Source organism: Catharus ustulatus, chromosome 25 (assembly GCF_009819885.2).
Source record: "Catharus ustulatus isolate bCatUst1 chromosome 25, bCatUst1.pri.v2, whole genome shotgun sequence".
Lineage (NCBI taxonomy): Eukaryota > Metazoa > Chordata > Aves > Passeriformes > Turdidae > Catharus > Catharus ustulatus.
Window position 1 is genome coordinate 4806419 of NC_046245.1, and position 19680 is coordinate 4826098.

Consider the following 19680-nt stretch of genomic DNA (forward strand, 5'->3'; position numbering starts at 1 on the left):
CTGCTAGGACATATCTGAAATCATCACCCTCCCCTTTAGCACTGTGCTAATTTAGAAATACTTTGTCCCAGGCAATGATTGCTCAGTCTCTGATGTGCAGAAGATGCTGGGGAAATGTCAGATTTCACCACGACACGCTGCTGCTGTTTTCCTTTATCCCATGCATTGACTTGAAGATGAAATGGGGAGAAAAGTCCCAGCATGAGCAACCCCTGGACCACAGCCACGTTCATTTTAAATTCCAAAAATTGTTGTTGAACTGGCCTACAATGAACACTGCATATGTTTACATCTTCGAAAATTCAATTTTTACATGAAAACACAACTTGATGCCTATGTCTGGCCTCCCTCCTCCAACTTAACAGTTCTCCCAAAAGAACAAAGAAACATTAAGAGAAGGGACTTGTTGCAGCAGGGTATGATCAGGACAATGCTGAACACCACAAGCATTTCTAAAGGATGTGCAGATCAGCCACCACACTGAAAGGGGGTGGCTCTAATTGACAGAATCACAGAGCCACATGAAGATCAAATTTCAATTTCTGGTCCTGCACAGAGATATCCCAAACTCCCAGCCTGTGTCTGAGAGCAGTGTCCAAATTGCTTCAGGGCAGTGCCCAGCACCCTCTGGGGGAAGAACCTTCCCTGATATCCAGTCTGAACACCCTCAACACAAATTTTATACTGGGAGATACAGCAGCAGGTTGTGAGAAGTGGGAGAGCTTAACTGAAATTCCACTTCAAACACAGATTTTATGGCAGTGACAGCCCTGGTTCTGCAGCCTTAATCCAACAGGAGAGGCTTAACTTGGGCAGTGGCAGCAAACCCATCCCATCCTGATCTGTCAGGGTGGGTCAGGAAAAACCCAAGGCCTGGGACACATGTCACATGAAATATCCAGGGATCTGTCCTCACCAACAGGCCCACCCTGTCAGCACATGTCAAAACAGTTCCAAAGCCTCCTGGACATTGCTGCAGGCAAACTCAGGAAACAGAGGGGATGGCAAAGGGAGAAAGGAGAGTGAAGTCTGGCTGAAAAATCAAGTTGGGAAACAAGGATGCACAGAAGCTTTTCTGGGGTAAAAAGAGCATGCACACCCTGCCTGTCACTGCCACTGCAATTTCCAGCCACGCTCACACTCCTGCACAGGGCTAAGAAGGGATGAACAGCACTTCATAGAAGAGTCTTGTTTTATTTTCCCCTCTGGCATCTGCAACAGGCCACGAGGAATGTTACAGAGGATTTATGTTCATTGGGACACAACAACAAGGAGCAGACTGGGATTCATTTTGCTTCTTTCTTGCTGAGTATTTCCAACTCCCAAATGCTGCATTTCCCACCCTACTGCTGGGATATGGACTGAAAGGGATCAGGATATAATTCCTAATCATTCTGGAAGACACACCTACACTGCTTTCAGGGAAAGGGGAAAAAAAGGCAAAACAAAGTGTAAAATCCTTCTTGCAAGCAGAAGTCCTACTCCCATGAGAAACTGCTCCGATGTACTTTCCCTCCCTGCTCACAAGAGAAAAAAGAAAATCTTTGTTCCACTGCCTGTAGAAAGCTTCAGTTTTATAACAACAAAAAAACTCAACTCACAAAAAACAGCTGGTCAGTGACAGGAAACAAAAGGCTGAAAGATCTCACCAGAGAAAGGGCAGTCGCTGTGAAGAGAACAAGAAAACATCTCTACGGTCTGTCATCAGACGGGGCGTAGCAAGACTGTAATTTCTCTCTGGGCAAAACTCAGAAACCTCATCCCTAAGCATTAAGCACAGTTGTCCCCAAATTTTCCCTCTGGGCTCAGGGCAGTACCCCATGGAACAGGATGCTAATCAGCTTGACAGTACAGAGCTTGATTCCTCTTTTGAGCCAGGCTGGGATATTTGCATTCTCAATTGCTCAATTCAGGAGGTGATTTCTTTTCCCCATGAATAACCAGAGCAGAGCACTGGTTGAGACGCATTTCAAATGCTGCAAGTGGGGTTGTGGGATTTTTTTTTTTCCCCTAGTAATTAATCTTTTAGATTTATTGTGGAGGGTGTTAGTCTGTGCACCAGCATGTGTGTGACTGGCATGACAAGTACAGGCAGAGCCTGCCCTTCCCAGGGAGGGTGGGAGGAGAGATGGTGCACAGAGGAGTCAGCAGCCACTGGGGACCAGTGCAGGATTTTACCCAGGATGCTGATTTTGTCTCCTTACCCTCCCTGCATTCCTTTTACATTATCACCCTGCCTGCCCAGACACCCTGGGGATTGCTCCGGTGGAAGTGGAGCGCGCTGTCTGTGCTCACACACGGCTGCTCAGGGATGCAAATGGAAGATGCTCTTTTCATCCCAGCACAGCCCTCACACCATGGTCCCATCCACTCGCTGGTGTTGGGCGTGGGTAATTATCCCTGTGGAGCTGGAGTGCAGGAGAGCAGCTGCAGCAGTGACACATTCAGCTATCTATTACACCACACAAGTGTGGCCAACTTCTCTCTGCTTTCTCACCCCTTTTTGAGGGGCAGCCTTCAGTTTGTTCCACAGAACTTCAGCTCCCCATCGGCCATAACCTCCTAATATTTCCTTTTATGTGTTATTATTTCTTCAAAACAAGAGCTGCCTTCTCCCCCGTGTCAGGAGAGCTCCTAGCAGAGCCAGGGCTGGGACTTTCAGCTGCTAACACAGCACAGACCAAGATAACAATCTTCCCTTAAAACACATCTATGATTAATGCTACAAGGAGTTTATGACTCTACTTTCCACTATGCAGAAAAGTAATTTTCAAGTCACCACCAATTTAAAATGAGTACCCCGCCCTTCTTGGCTGTTTTCACAGAGGATCTCCCAAATTTTTGGCTGCCCCCAGCACTACAGAGGGGTGTGTGTGCACAGCCCCAGAGATGATGGGTGTGGATGATCAGATTGTAAACTCAAGGTTCCCGAGAAGACCTGGCCCTGCTTCTGCCCAGTGCAGCAAAGCAAATTAACTTATGGAAACTTGCCCACATGGATCTGAGAGCAGGATCTCAGCAAGCCCTGTTTTCTTCAGGGACCATATGGAGGGCACAGGATCAATCTGCCAGTGCAGCAGGTTCAAAGGGAAGTCTCTAACAGGGGGAACTTTTGTTCCTGCAGGATACAGAGCCAAGGGCTGCTCCTGACCCTAACAAAGTGTTCAAAACACAAAACCTCCTGCAAATCCACACAAAACCACTGCAGGAGCTGAGGCAGTTTGCTGGCTCCCCACCAAGCTGGTTTGCTCCTTAGCACTCAGGGCTGCAAGGCTGAAGCAATCTCCACCAGGGAAGTGCCACCAGCTCTGCACAGGGAAGTCTGGTCCCAGGGAAGACCCCCCAGGACTTCACAGCCCCCCAGGTGTTGTGTCTGTAGGGGCTGCTGCTGCCATCACCCACAGTAACTGAAAAGAAACTCCCCAGAGGACTGGCTCATGTACTGAGCAGCTCTACAACCTGCAAAGGCTGGTTCCAAATCCCAGATTTCTCTATCTGAGGATGAGATTATTCCCCTGATCCACCAAATACTTCACTGGGGCCAATCCTAGGAATACTCAAGCAACTTTGGCAAGCATCAGATGAACTCAGAGCTCCCAAGAAAGGCTGAGCACTGAATATTCCCCTGACATTTCTCTGTCCATTCTTGTAGGTCCATTATACAAACATGGGTGTTTCATTAAAAGGGGATTCTGCCCCACTCAGGTGAGACTCCACCTGCAGAGCTGCTTCCACTCAGGGACCCCAACACAAGAAGGATGTGGAGCTGCTGGAGTGAGTTCCAAGAAAGCCACAGAAATGCTCCAAAGGCTGGAGCCCCCCTGCTCCAGAACCAAACTGGGAGAGCTGGGGTTGTTCATCTGGAGAGGAAAAGGCTCTGGGGAGAACTTAGAGACCCTTCTAGAGCCCAAAGGAGATCCTAGAGAGCTGGAGAGGGATTTGGGACAAGGCCTGGAGGATGAGGGGTAATGGCTCCCACTGCCAGAGGGCAGGGATAGATGGGATATTGGAAATAAATTCTCCCCTGTGAGGGTGGGGAGGCCCTGGCACAGGGTGCCCAGAGAAGCTGTGGCCATTCCATCTCTGGAAGCATTCAAGGCCAGGACTTGCTGGGCTTGAAGCAACCTGGGATAGTGGAACAATTCAGGCATCAATTCATTATCACAATCTAAGACACAGGTAAATCCCATCACTCCAACTTTACAGATGTAGAATTCCAAACTCTGTATTTTCCAGGTGGCACAGTTTGGAAGAGGCATTTGGAACACTTTGCTGCACAAACAATGTTTCCCAAACTCCATCTTGCTGAAATTCTTCAGTAGGCTAAAAATTAATTTGATCATTTATAATGTCATGTCAAAGTCAGGCTAAACTGATGGGTTCTTAAGTAAGTCAGGCAGGAAACATAAGGATTATTAATTACAGCCTGCAAGTTCTGATTAAGGACTGCATCACAGTGAGGTTTTAAATATATACTACAAAGACTGTCCCTGTTCAGCACAAGAACCTCACCCCTCCCTCACACTGAACTCTTATTGTAGCTCTGGGTATACTGAATACATTTACGCCACAAGAAGAAAGCACCTCCCAATTTAGTTCACAGCATTTTTAGGAACAGCTAGGAACAAAATAACAGCTACAAAAAGCCTCATCAAGAACCCCTTTATTGTTGTTCTGGGTAGAAGTCAACAGCTTGAAGAACTACTCGTTCATCTCACTAATGGGTAACGGCTGCTCCCCAGCCCAGGGATCATTAGTCAACCTCGAGCAAAGCACGAAAATGATTTTGATCCAACCAGACATTGTGAAATCAAGTCTGCTGAGCTGAGCCCAAGAGGAATTCACAGTCCACTGGGGCAAAAGAGTATTATTTCCAGGAGAAATCTGCACCTACCAGTCTCAAAAAGGGAAGGCAAGGACCAAGCTGCCAGGAAAGCATCCAAAGTCCACTCCAGCTGCACCTCTGGTTACCTGCCCCAGCGACAGCTTGTGCTGCACGAGCAATCTGCCTCAGAGGAACAGCTTTGGAAACAAATCCCTCCCAGCTGCTGTCACCTGCCTGATGGTGGCCTCAGCCTGTAAAAGGTTTGACATGTCTGTGTCACCAGAGGGCTCTGCCAGGCTGCTGAATGCCTCTGCAAGAGGCCACCTATGGCAAACACTCCTCCCAGGGAAGTGAATCCAAAGGAAGGATTCACTCTGCAAATGAGGAAACAAGAAATTTTGGAGGCTTCACAATATAGAAGTAAAAGGAAGAGTATTTGATGTTCCACAGCACCAGAATGGTTTGGGGTTAGTTTACTGCCAGCAAACTCAAATAAACAGCCCACTGGCTGAACCAAGGCCAAAGTAACAGAGAGTATGAACAGCTTGGCACCACCCTGCCCTGCAAAGTCAGCCGTTTTCTTCCCCTTTGAACGAGCCAATACATGTCTGCTGGTTGCTCTCAGGTTATATCATAAAAGGGTTGTTTACACACACAAAAGATCAGATAAACTGGCAGCTGTGCAGTGATGGGAGGGAGCCCTGCACATGCTGTGACCCACAACCACCTCCAAATGCTACAGCCCCAAAGCGGGTGCACGAGAACACGCATGAAAACAAGAGCAAAAACCAGCTCAACTTTACTCAGGAAAAAAAAAAGTAACATCCTTTGAGAGCAAGAGAGGTAGCAAGTTAGAAATCAGATCCTGCCTTACCTCCCAAGCAGCCTTATTGTGCAATCCTCCATTCAGAGCAGGTCCATGCTCCTTGGGCTCAGGAATCCCTGAGCCCCACGGGTCAGACAGAGCATGGGCTGCAAAACCCATGGGAAAGGCTGGATGAACACCTGGGTGCTCAGCCCATGGGAAAGGCTGGATGAACACTCTGAGTGCTCAGCTCACAGAGAAAGGCTGGATGAACACTCTGGGTGCTCAGCTCAGAGAGAAAGGCTGGATGAACACTCTGGGTGCTCAGCTCATGGGAAAGGCTGGATGAACACCTGGGTGCTCAGCTCATGGGGAAAGGCTGGATGAACACTCTGGGTGCTCAGCCCCTGGGAAAGGCTGGATGAACACCTGGGTGCTCAGCTCCCAGGGAAAGGCTGGATGAACACTCTGGGTGCTCAGCTCACAGGGAAAGGCTGGATGAACACTCTGGGTACTCAGCTCACAGAGAAAGGCTGGATGAACACCTGGGTGCCCACACTGCTCTCAAGAAGCAGCAAGTCTCTGTGCAAGGCAGGCATGCTGGATGCTCCCCTTCTTCACAAAGCTGTGCCAAGGATTGAAACACTCCAAGGCTGGAGTGAGAGAAGCATAGGGAAAAGTGTTTTGCCTGGAAAGGGTTAAGATCAGAGAAGAGACAGGAGCTGGCCAAGTGCCAAGGCAAGCCTCCAGCTAAACCCAAGGTGGGCCAGCCAAGAGGCAGAGGCTGCTGCCCTCTCCCAGTAACCAGCTGCTGTCCTCCCCCAGTGACCCAGCCTGCTGTGACCCGTCCCCACAAATAGCTCTGGCACCCAGCAGGCTTTAGTAACACACTGACAGGCCATTTACAAGGTGTTGCTAAACACTGCTCCTCCAGCTGGGCTCCTTTCTCTACAACAATTACATATAAACTCGTAAACACAATTTTAGCCCTACTGGTCTAGGCAAAAAGGGGTATTTAACACTTCTTCTCCAAACTGGGGTAGCTAGCACAAGATCTCTTTCCCAGCACTGAGATCCATGTGTGTTTTTGTCTGATTTCAGGTGTGCTGAGCAGTTACTGACCCAGCTGATTCTGGGCTGCGCAGAATGAGTGTGCCCGAGACCAAGTGTCATTATTGAGCAAAGCTGGAGTTTCCTCGAGGTCATTACAACTCCTGCAACCGGTACAACGTGCAAATTGTCACATTGGGCCACACCCTGTTCCCCACTGACAGACCTGCTCTGCTGAGGTTGAGCTGCAAGGACAACTTACCATGGGCAGACACAAGTTAATGTGAGAGCAGCTTAATGCTCTGCTCATCACATATTGCATGGCTGGCAGGGAAGTTACCAACCAGCTGACACAAAAAATCGTATTTAGACATTAACAAAGCTATAGGGATGACACAACTGTGAAGGGAAGAAAAACCAGGTAGAGTGACCACCAGTTTAAAACCAGTGTGGTTTCAAAATTTCTGTTAAAAGAATAGAAAACCCCTTTTCATTTGGCTTTACTGCAGACTTTGAGAGCTCCTATATTACTTCCTAATGCTTGCAGGGAAGAGAAGAGCACTTGTACTTCTATTTTGCACCAGAAAACAAACACAGAGGGAATTGTCCATCCCAGCCCATGTGAGAAATGAATTCAGAATGCACAGATACTACTTTTTCCCTGGAATAGCATTAGATAGCCATGAGTTAACCCATGTGCCCATCAGAATACACTGTGTTCCTCACAGCAGGTAGACCCAGAGGTCTGACAGCCTCTCTGGGGCTGTAAATGAAGTTCTGATGTGCCAAGAGCCGCCAACGTGACCGAGGCTTTCACAAGCTCTGCATAAACACCAGCTCAGGAAGAGCAAATGCAAACCACATTTCCACAGATTTTTTTTCCACAACCACGGGGACCTTGCCCTGGGAAAACAGCTGGAAGAGAGGCACAGACCCAAGGGTCTAAGAGTCAGCTATCAAGGAACAAAGGGTGGGAACATAAGGTTTAATACGGGAATTGATCCGGGGGAAAAAGTCAGCAAGAAAGAGAGCACAGAGAGAGGCAAAAAGGAAATTTACTTTGGACTCAATCTTATAAACAACGCAAGATATTTTTGTGGATGCTGCTCCTCACCTCGGCTGCTCAAAGGTCCACCCACAGCCACTGACAGACAGGCAGCCCTTGTCACCCACAGCACAGCTCTGGGGTGGAAGGGACAAGGATGGAGGGCAGCTCACCAGGAGCAGGAGGGAGTGGGGAGCATATCCTGCACCTCCCAACACCTCACCACCACTCTGACTGGAGCTCTTGGCTCTCAGGGGAAACCCAACAACTGAGCTGCCCTTGTTCTGCAACACAAACCTGGCTGCTCAGCCCACACCTCCCAGCAGACCAGGCTCTAACCTCAACCCCGGACACAGGAAAGCTGCCCCAGAGCTCAGGAGGGACAGCACAGCCCAGGCTGCCCCTGCCTGCCCAGGCACAGAGGAAGGAGCCTGAGCACCCCTGCACCCACGCCAGGCTGGGCCATGTCCACAGCACAGCAACGTGTGCCAGCACTGCCGGTGGCCACAGCCTGCACTGACAACAGGTGGCTTCCAACATGAACAGCCTGAGCTGCCTTTGAACTGGTGCCCGAGCACGGAAAGCTCCAAGCTCCATCCTCAGCCCCCTCAACATTTTCTTCCCAGGACCTGTGTAGGGAAAGGAAGAGGAGTCTGTACGTTGAGTCCTGTCATTAGTGGATTTCTCTGCTGCTCAGGCACAGTGCAAACATCCCTTCTGTCTCATTAATGCATATAAATATCTCCAAGGGATGCCAAGAGGATGTGCCAGACTCTTCCATGGTGCCCAGCAAGAGAACAAGAAACAACAGCCACAAACTAAAACATAAAAAGTTCCACCTCAACATGAGGAAGAACTTCTTTCCATGGAGGGTGGCAGAGCACTGGAACAGCTGCCAGGGAGCTCATGTCTCCCCCTCTGCACACATTCCAAACCCACCTGTTCCAGGTGACCCTGCCTTGGCAGCTGGGGTGGACAAGGTGACCTGCAGAGGTCTCTTCAAACCAAACTATTCTGGGATCCTGTGATCAGAGAACACCAGACCTGCCTGCAAGGCCTCCTGGACTTACACACTCATCAACAAACAAGACACAAGATCCAGCTTTAACTCTTCCCTTCAGCAGACCAAAATCACTGGCAAAATAATACAACATACACAAAGCAGGGCTGAAAGGGCTTGGGAGAACACTCAGCCCCAAGCCATGGAACTCCCTCTTCCAGATCCCTGCTGGATGGCTTCACCAGTGTCCTCTCAGCAAGCTGTGATGGTGACACCAGTGTCACTGGGACAGTGTTGGTGGCTGCAGCTGCCTGCTGGGAAGCCAGGACATGAGGGATTCCCACAGGAACCCAGCCAAGGTTCAGCCTGGGTGCTGCACTCTCCCATTCACATCACCAGAGTCCTGGCCAGTTCCCTTTGCTGAGGCAGGATCAAAGTCACTCCAGCCAACCCCAGTCAATCTGTTAATTGGGGCATGCTGTGGCTTCCACCACAACCTAATTCTGTGGAAAGAGAGCAGGAACTGCCTCCCCCCTCTCCTCTTTTCCCCAGAACTGGATTGCTGCCCACCCTATTGCTCATCGCTTCCGAAGACTTACAGGACTCACAGAGGCAAGAGAGATTTTATGTGCATTTAAATAAAACACTGCATCCTTCCTCTCCATCCGTCCTTCCCTGTTCCTCTGGATGTTTCCCCATCTTCTCATCATTCAGCTGGTTTTTCCAAAGGAAGGCCAGAACTGTTTCTGCTCTTATTTATGTTCACAAGGAGATGCTCATGGTTTCAGGCATCCTTGTCCTACAAACTTTTAGCTGTGCCAAGGAACTCCCTGGCTCTTCTCGTCCAAAGGGACCCTGTAGTATCTGAAGGAAGAATCTGTCAACGTTCTGGACAAAGTCTGACTGAGCAAATAGAATTGAACCACAGAATGGTTTGGGTGGGAAAGGACCTTGCTTCACCCCCTGCTGTGGGCAGGGACACCTCCCACTATCCCAGGTTGCTCCAAGCCCTCTCCAACCTGGCTTTGAAAGCTTCCAGAGATGGGGCAGCCACAGCTTCTCTGTGCCAGGGCCTCCCCACCCTCACAGAGAACAATTTCTTCCTAACATCCAACCTGTCCTCCTTCAAATTTAGGCCATTCCCCCTTGTCCTGTCACTCCTGGCCCTTGTGAAAAGTGAAATGAGTATTAAAATGACCACTGGATTCCATCTCAATACAGGAGCAGGAGGGCATTCACCTGTGGAGAAGTTGGAGTGCAGTAGATAAGCAGGCTCCTCATGTCAAGTGCTTATCAGAGCCATCTCCTCACCTTTGTTTTTCACTCCCAGAGATATCTCAATGTACAAGGAAGAAGAGGAACAATGGGGGATACCCCATCCCACCCATACAATCTGGAATCAACAGAAATCCCATGTCAGCGTCACTGGAAAGAGGGAGGGGGAGAATGCAGAATGGTGCTGGCATTTCAGGGAGCCCTTTTTAGCTCTGGCAGGAAGGTCAGAGCCAACACAGACAACTCCAACACAATGAGGTGCCCAAGTTAAATATAAACCTAACAAGGGCACAGCTACAGGAGTTTGTTTTTACAGTGAGCTGCCAGACCAAGAACATTGTGCCACATCCCTGCTCAAAATAATTCACAGCTTTATCATCACTGACAGTCTTTGTGTTCCAGCAGAGGCAGAGCCCAGCCTTGCACCCACCTGCCAGTCTAAGTCAGTGAAATGATTAACCAAGAATGAAAAATAGCCAAACTTTTCCATTTCTATTATGTCATTCTAGGAAAATCTATGATGTTGCTCTCCTGTGATGGGATCACCTCACAGGGAACCCTTATCTGACTTCCTCACATACACACACTGCCCTGTGTGTCACGTAAACACGACAGGAGTCAATCCCCCAGGCCTTTCCCAATATGCCACTTGGCAAAAACTCCTTTTCCTTAAACCAGGCCTCAAGTTGAGGTTTTTACACTTTGCTCACAGAGATCAGATTCGGTTGAGAAGCTGGTTTTGCCTTACTCAGATAAAACAAGAGAAGGTGACATTTCCCCAGCAGAGCTAGCTCAGTTCTGGTTCTCAGAAGTACAAAGATTTCTAGAGGAAAGGGAACTCTTGTGGAAGAAATACCCGAGGTGTTAAAAGCAAGGAAAAGAAAATGTGCAAGAACAAAATTATCAAGTTAAAGATAAAATATGCTTCAGTCTCAGTGAAGCTAGAACTCAAGGATGCTATTTTTAAGTACAGTGGTAGGAAAAGAAAAAACCACGATGCCAAGCCAGCAACACATTTGTGATGCCCTGGAGACGCTCGAGTGACTCGTGGGGCTGGTATTTAAGTTGGTATTTCTTGCTAGGCTTATGCTACAGCAGGGAAAACATTTCCTTACTTTCCAACTTGTACTTCTTGGCAATGGGCAGGGACAGCAGCCGGATGTGCCCGACGAGGGAGCCCCAGGCCTGGGCTCTGGAGAGCGGCGCTTCGGGAGGCAGCGGGTTGTAGGGCTGGATCACCAAATAAACAGTCAGCAACACCAAGCCCAGGGTGAGCAGACCCTGTGAGGGAAAACAGACAGAGATTTACAGAGTTAATCACACTGCATGGAGCTGAGGGTCCTCACACCAGACATGCCTTCTGCTGGTATCCAAGGGCTGTGCACCACAACATGAACACTCTCACTTTTGCTGCGTCTCCTCATTGAGCTGTAAAACTATTTATGTAAACAGAGTTGTCACCCAGTTTTATTGTTAGAGCTGTCCAAGGATGAAATTAAGCAGCCTTCAAACCCAAGCCACACAAACAACTCTGTTCCTGTATTTTAGCACTGCAAACAATCCAGTGTGTGATCAATCAGGATTATCTACAGATAGTTCCTTTTCCTCCCTACCTAATCAAATAAATTTGCACTCCTGCCATGCCTCTTGCACAAGGAAAACCCTGTGGTTTTTGCAAACATCTGTCAAGCCTTGAAACACTTTGGCAGAGTTGGCACCAGCTCCCTCCTCCATACCAGAATCCCAGCTAAGCCCTAAAGAGATGACATGACGCATTTCTCCCCCTGGCCAAAGTCAAACTGAATCAACAGCAAAAACAAGCACAGAAGCTGAAAGTTCAAATTTGCAGTTTCCTGTTCTCCTGCCTCATTTTACAGCTTTTTATAGGACACGAAGAGAGCTTGAATTTTTTTCCAAATAAAACCCACTGCAATGGATTTGTAGGAGGATACTGAAGTATTACTGAATATTATGTCAGTGGGAAGCTTTTCAGACTTGAAGCAAACATCTGGTGGAAGGTGTCCTGCCCATGGCAGGCAATTGGAACTAGATGATCTTTAAGATCTCTTCCAACCCAAACCAGTCTGGGATTGAATGATCTCAAACCTACCTAATAATAGTATCCTTTCACCCACTTTGCAAAAGTTTTTACATAATCTTTTGGTTAAGGCTTTTAAAACCTTTTTCTACCATCAAGCATGACAATAATAGGTTTAATTCACAGACCAGAAGGAGAATAAAGATGTGTGGAAGTTTGTGGCAGGGTCAGAAACTGAGCCATGTTCACTTCATTACTCAACCCTAAACTTCAAGACTCTCTTTCCTTCCTCACATTTCCACTCAGGATGCCAGCTCTAGGAATCTTAATCTGAAAAATCAATCCAAATCTCATTATTTAATAATTTATGGGAGAGGAAGATGTTGACAACGTAAATTTATTTTTAAGCACACATGAGCAATTCCAAATATTGGGCAGCTGTCTCCTGTTCCCAAAGCAGCTCAAGATGAAGGAAGGAAGGTACATTTAACAGTTTTTAAAATAAAGATATTGGAAAATTCATCAAGAAAATGCAATGGGAAATAAAAAGCTCAGGTGCAAAGAACCCTGACCCTCAAATGTGTTCATGCACAAAAATCATCTTACCTTGTAGAGAGCCACTAAGACAGGGTACCGTGGAGGGCCCCTCTGGGGCTCGTTTCTTTCCAGGAGTTGCTTGATGAACTTCTCAATGGCTTTTTCTGACATGCCACACTGGTGGCCAGTCTGCCTCACCAGATCAATGGTCTCTGAGAGTTTGTCATAGATGCTGAGCTCATTGGCAGAAAGCTCCATGGCCTCCGAGGAGAAATCCCTGAGGAGAGATGGGGTGTGTTAACAGGAACCATCAGTGGCTGCACAACCCAACAGCCATCCCAGCAATGTGGCAGTGCCCAGGGAAGAAGGAAGGAGCAAACCTGCTCCCAGCCAACAGCACAACATTGAGCTGCACTCCTAATAGTCTCTGCTGGCTCAGGATCTCCCGCTGACTCAAAGAAGCCGTGAAATTTCCTGACAAGAGCAGAACCGGCTGAGATTCGCAGCTTATGTAAATGAACAAAGCTTCCCAGAAATCAATGAAACTCCATTTATTCATCTATTCCAAATGAATCCATCCCGTAAAGCAATTGCTCACCGAGTACAAAAGCCAACAATACAAAGCTGATCATCACACGCAGCAGCCCCGCTAAGCCCTCCCGCGCTAGCGTTTCAGCCGCTTATTTTAACCCAGATTTGTTTTCATTAAATCCCCCCCCGTCAGCAATAGGGACAGGACAGAGAAACAAGCAGAATATGTGGGGTAAAGTTTGGCAGTTTACAATTTGTTTAAATTTTCGCAACCTGATGTCCAGGCCATGTGATTATTGACTAACAGCAACGTGAGAGTAGCTGCACGAAGCCCCCACCTCCTTCTCCAAGTTTGCCTGCAGGTCAGAGATGTCACAGAACTCAACATCCCAGCAAGAACTGCATTGTGCTGGGTGACAAAATGGTATTTGACAGCAAATTATTTCTCACTTATAAGAACACACCCATGAGAGATCAACATTAGGTTGCAAAAAAAAAAAAATTAAAAAAAAAAAATATTCCTCTACCACTTGCACTCTGCCACAAAGGCCTCTTTGACAGCAGCTGATGGGCTCAAAAAAAGATGTGAGAATCACACTCTAAAAATTTTTCCTATTGCCTGGGAAAAACACTGGCACTGCTTGGGGGAAAGGCAGAATCTGTAGAGTTTTGCTTTGCCTCTTGTTTCTGAGCTGGGCAATACTAACCTGATCAAACTGGGCCAGCTGGGAGGGAGTTTAGTAATGCTCTGCCCGAGAGCACAGCCTGAGGATCATCACATAAAAACACAAGGAGCACGATGGATAATCATAGCTGAAAACTGAAATCACACCCCTGTCCCCATTTTGCTCTACAGTTTCCTGGCCCCAGGAACCAGCTCATTAAACCACTTCACTCAATTCACCACTTTTCTCTCCAAATTCTGTCCCTGCACTGTGAGAAGTGTAACTATTCCCAGGGCTCTGCACACACTGCCCAGCCTGGGAAAGCACAGAGCTGCTCTGCCCACCTGAGCACACACTGACCAGCCCTGAGTAAGAAGTCACCTGAACTTGGATTTGCTCAGCTGTAATTTGTTCTGGCTGCTCCCACAGCACGAATCAGCCATAACTCTTATGTATGGATAGAACAAGAGACATGATACATTTCAGATTTGAACTCTGATTTGCCTTTAAAAGAACAGGTCTCCCCCCAAACCATGGGCTCCTACAAGTCACAACTCAAGTAAGAGCAATTTCAATATCTTCTTTTTAATGCAACACTGGAGTGCATTTTCAAAAACTCTCAGGTTTCACAGAAATACCAGCTTCAGAAATTGCTCCTCTCCCCACAGGATCCCCCCTGTTCTGCCCTTGCACACTTGTTTATGTGGTCACATGGAGCATCGATCAGGGAAATTATCTGGCTGAAAAATAACCCTGATTTGTTTGGTCAGCAGCTGCCTAAGCATTCAACTCCAGCAGTTAATGTCAGATGTTATATTAACATCAGTGTCAAATTTCTAGCCACAACCACAGAAACACCAAAAAGGTAAAAATGCCAAATTAAACCCCAACCCTGAGAACATACTGCACTGCATTGCTAGGTTAATTAGTTCCTGGCCCTCTTCTACCGACATTGCTTGCGTTCCATGCAAATATTTGTCCCAGATCTTGCCACCTGAGCAGCCCCATGGGCAAGCAAAGCAGGTTGGGTCAATAATATCTCAAATTAACCTCTCCAAGACAAGGACTTTTTCTTCTCATCTGTAAAGCACCTGCCATGCACGTGACAATAAAAACAAGCCATTGCTTTACTAACTCTTTCATTCATGCAATACCCTGATTCATGGAACAAGCAAGAGCCAGCACATCTGCAGGATATTAAAGGCCTTTTTTTTTTCCCCTCCAGCTTTTCTGGTTACTCTAGTTGCCTGGCCACTGTAAGTGGTGTGCTAAGTGGTCTGAAAGATTATCTAGTGTCCTCTGGCTCCCAAGTGCCAAAGCTTTCCTCCATGAAGCTGTCCCGTGCAGAATTCCAGCAGATTCAACAAGCTTCTGCTTGCAGGATCTGCCTGGAACCACTTCTAACAAACATCCTCACAGAAATGCTGTCAAACACTGTGGTTTCCCCTTTTCCAAACAACAGAAAAAATCCTGCTAAAATACAACACTGAGAAGTATCACAGTTCCCATCCCTCTCCGTTTGCATTCCATTCTGAGCAAACACCTTTGTAGACAACCCCTGTAAATCACAGACACTGAAAACCCAATGCAGCTCCTTGACAAATTCAAGAGTAACTCAATCCTCCAGCTAGGAAATAAAGCATTATGCTCCCACATTGCTGGGAGAACAGATGAGGCCTAAAAACAAATAACTACCCATTATTCCCCTTCCTATCCCTCCGATACAACCGATAAAACAGTAACAACAGGCTACTGCACCCTCTCTGCCACCACACACACTGAGCAGAGCTCATCCCTTAGAGAGAGGCCTTTGAACGAGGAACCCATGTGTTATTCTGGTTTTTTATGAACTCCACCACCCTGGGAGGAATCAGCAGCTCTCTGCACAGACAGGAACAGTGATGGCACTCAGCTTGCAGGGTTTGCACACCAGTGCCCAGGTCTGCCCACAGACCCCAGCGTGGCTAGTCCAAGGCTTTAGACAGAAACGGTGCTGGAAGAGTCTTTAAAACGGAAAGCTTGCTCGCCTTGCTGGTGAATCTACAATGATGTACATATATATAGCTATAGACATAAAAATATACTCCCATCTGCTTTAACGCTCTTGATGCCGCCTCCCTCGCCCTGCCCGGAGATCAGGTCCCAGCCCTGTGCTGAAAGAGGGAGCCTGAGCCGGCCACAGCCCCACGGCCTCGCCCGTGCTCCCCTGAGGCAGAGGAGCCCCAGCCAGGGGCTGATTTTTATTCTTAAATCAATAAGCTGCAGCAGGACACCCCCAAGCCCCACGCCCGGCTCCGGCCTCCACAAGCCGCGCAGCCCCCGACCGACCCCGCCGTGAGGGGCCGCGCTCCGGGCCCCCCGCGACCCCCGCCCGCGGCCGCGGCCTCACCCCGCTCGCGTCCCGCCCGGCGGCTCCTCCCGCTCCGGCTGCGGCCCCGCCCGCCTCGCTCCAGCTCCGGCCGCAGCTCCAGCTCCGGCTCCGGCTCCGGCTCCGGCTGGGGCTCCTCCCGCGGCGGGGCGGGCGCGGCTCCGCTTCCGGCTTCCGGCACGGCCGGGGCCGCGCTCCGTGCAGCGGCTGGGGGGTCAGCACTGCTGGGGAGCCGGCACTGCCCAGGGCCCGCACAGCGCCCGGGGAGCCGGCACCACTCGGGGAATCCGGCACCGCTCGGGGAATCCGGCACTGCCCGGGCAATCCAGTACTGCCGGGGAGCCAGCACCGCCCGGGGAATCCAGTACCACTCGGGCAATCCAGCACCGCCCAGGGAATCCAGTACCACTCGGGCAATCCAGCACTGCCCGGGCAATCCAGTACCGCCCGGCTCGGCCCGAACTGCGGCCCGCACAGCGCTCGGGGAACACTGCCCGGGGAACCTTACACGACCCGGGGAACATCGCTCAGAGAACACTGCCTGGGAGTCCAGCACTGCCCTGGGACCCCTACACTGCCCAGGGAATACCAACACCACCCCGGGACACCCACACTGCCCAGGGCTCTCCACACCGCCCAGGGCACTCAGCACTGCCTGGGACACCCAGTACTGCCCGGGACCCTCCACACCGCCTGGGACACCCAGCAACACCCGGGGCCCTCAACACCCGGCCCAGCCCGGCCTGGGACTCCCAACACTGCCCTGGACTCCCAGTACCATGCTTGGCCCAAAGCCCCAACACCCGCCAGGACCTCACCAACACCTGTCCCTCCACTGCCCCAAACACCCCTCTGGGACCACCAACACTGTCCCAGGACCCCCAGCAATCCTCGGGATCCCCCAACACCCGAGCCAGCCTCAGGGCTGCAAACATCCCTCAGCACCCCCAACAGCCCCCAACACCCACATCCCTCCCCACTGGCACCCCCGTGTCCCACTGAGAGTCCCTGCACATGTTTCAGCCCAGAATATGGAAATGCCTTTTTCCAGCACCCATCTCAGTCCATGATTATCCTCAACCCAGACTGGCCCTGGATCATCAGAGCTCCTCAGGACCCCTAAGACCCTTCCCAGCAGCCATTTGAGCCCACAAATAGCTTGAGACCACCTCCAGCACCTGCCTGATCCCCCATCACTCACAGACCCCCCAAGAAACGCCCGAGTGCCCAAGGCCCCCACCAGCACCTTAAGACATCCTGCACAGCACCCACATGAACCCTCAGCATCTTCCTTAGCCCACAGAACACCCAAGACCCCCCAGAACCCCCAGAATCTTTCACAGCCACAGCATCCCTAACACCTCCTCCACCCCCCAGCACCCCATTATTCCCCAGTATCACCCCATTAGTCCCCAGTATCACCCCACAGTCCCCCCCAGACCCTCCAGCACCCTCTAGGACACCCACACAGTGTCCCCTTGAACCCCACTTATCCCCAGCCCCATGGGGGACATGAGTGCCCATTCCCACAGACCAAGTGACAAGCACTGAGCACACAGTTAACACCCCCTAAAATATTTGGGAAAACCCTAAAAACTGTGGGAAAGGCTCTGAGGAGTAAAGGGCTGGAGATGGGGCAAGAGAAGGTCCCTGGAAGCACTCCTAGCATGAAAAGTTTGGGAGAATGAAGGAGTGAGGGGTCTCAGTCTCACCCTACTGTCAGACATAAGCTTCAGTCCTTAACTACAGTTAAACATTTTCAGTCAGATCTAGATTGTGGGTGTGATGGGTGGTTTTGATATCCCTCCAATGCATTTTCATAGAATCCTGGAATGGCTTGGTTTGAAAGAACCTTAAGGATCATCTCATTCCACTCCCCCTGCTCCACTAGACCAGGTCCCTTTAGAGCAAACTTGTTTAAATTTCAGCCTTGTTTAAGTTCTCAGCCTCAACAACTTCCTGCAGCACTAAGTTCTGCAGATGAATTAAACATCGCAAGAAAAAGGACTTCCTCTACCCAGGTCTGGATTTCCTGCCCTGTCAATCCCAGCCCAGGGACTGGGGTTGTCTCCTCATCTCGATTTTACTGCCATTCCAGAGGAATGGGGTGAAATTTTGGGAGACACTCCTGGGCAAAACCCAAATCCCATGGCTAGGGCACTGAAAGCTGTGGTTGAAGATTTGTTCCAACTTGTCAGAAGCTGGATTCTCAGCTTCCAAGGTGGATTCATCCAAGCAGGACGTGGTAAATGCCCGCTGACTTTGGGCTGGTAGCCGAGATCTTCCCAACCTCGGCTTGGCTGAGGCAGCTCCTCTAATTCTTGTGGAGCGCCTTGAGGAATTTCAAACAGCTTAAAAGGAAACCACCTGATTTAAAAAAAAAAAAAAGCATCCTGTGGTCCAAACAAGCATGCATTTCCCTCTTGCTATTAATATCCCAGGCCTTGATCCTCCTCCAAATACTCGTGCAGGCGTTTAATGGCTTGCAAAGGAGCGGTGCCTTTGATCCCGGAGTGGGAATGTTTGCTGGGATGTGAATTATTAAAGGTGAAAAATGCTTTCAAGTGCAACATGCTGCCCATGTTTTCCAATGTGATTTATTGCCTGCCTGGTGTTTCTCCCAGCCTGGCAATGAAAAATTCATTTCCAAGTTAGGCGGGGAGGTTTGGAGTGGGGTAACTCATGCTTTGGGCACAAATTCCATCCTTTTTGTCTAGAGGTGATTTCCAGGGGAATCAGATAGACATTTCTTTGTCTGTTCTGGGCAGCCTTTTGTTTTTCAGCTCCCACTTTGGGCCCTGTTCGATCTCCTTGCTCCTTCCCTGCAGCAGCAATATTGCAGTGAGGAGGAATTGCTGCAGCTGCTGCCATCTAATGGGAAAACTCAGCCTCCACGGCCTCAACTCTTCATTTTGGAATCAAATAAAACCATTCCTTGCACAATCCTGCTGCCACTCGGCCAAGCAGCGTCTTCCACGTGCAATCCCAGCATACTGAAGCAAAAGGAAAAGCTGATCTGAGGGGTGGCTTTACATGGGGAAGTGTTATAGACCCAGTAGAAAGATGTTTTTGGGGTGATCAGGCTGAAATGGTGCTTCTCTTATTATGGATCAAATTTACAAAGTACACTTGGATTTATATTATTTTTAAATAAATGATAATATACTGAAGAGGGTCCCAAACAATAAGAAAAAGCCATTCAGATATCCCAAATGTCAAACCCAGGCACAGCTCTGAGCTGAGCCACGTAAATCCTTCCTGAGGAGCTGCTCCATCACTAAAAATATTGTATAAAGAAATACAGTAAAGAGGGATGGACAGGGAATGGGAGCATTAAATATATTGCATTAAGAAAATAAAGTCTTTTAATGATGGGGCAAAAGGAAAATGACTTGAGATAGGTTGGGGGGAGATAGAGAGGATGGAGACTTAGACTTGTGGTACAGTGGTACTAGAGTGATAAATTGGGGTGTACAGGAGAAATAAATCATCCTTAAAAGACTCAGAAATTCCAGAGTCGCTGCAAAGTTGGACCCTGGCT

At 49.2% G+C, this 19680-nt stretch overlaps 1 protein-coding gene across 1 annotated transcript in view; it reads right to left on the minus strand.

Annotated features, from left to right (window-relative positions):
- Positions 1 to 16205, minus strand: part of C25H6orf89 (chromosome 25 C6orf89 homolog) — a 23947-nt gene extending 7742 nt beyond the window's left edge. The window contains exons 1-3 of the mRNA XM_033080192.2: positions 16161 to 16205; positions 12645 to 12852; positions 11116 to 11281 (exon numbers count right to left, since the gene is read on the minus strand). Of these exons, the coding sequence (XP_032936083.1) occupies positions 11116 to 11281; positions 12645 to 12833 (355 nt within the window). The 5' untranslated portion in view covers positions 12834 to 12852; positions 16161 to 16205. The remainder of the gene's footprint in view (positions 1 to 11115; positions 11282 to 12644; positions 12853 to 16160) is intronic.
- Positions 16206 to 19680: the final 3475 nt, after the last annotated feature.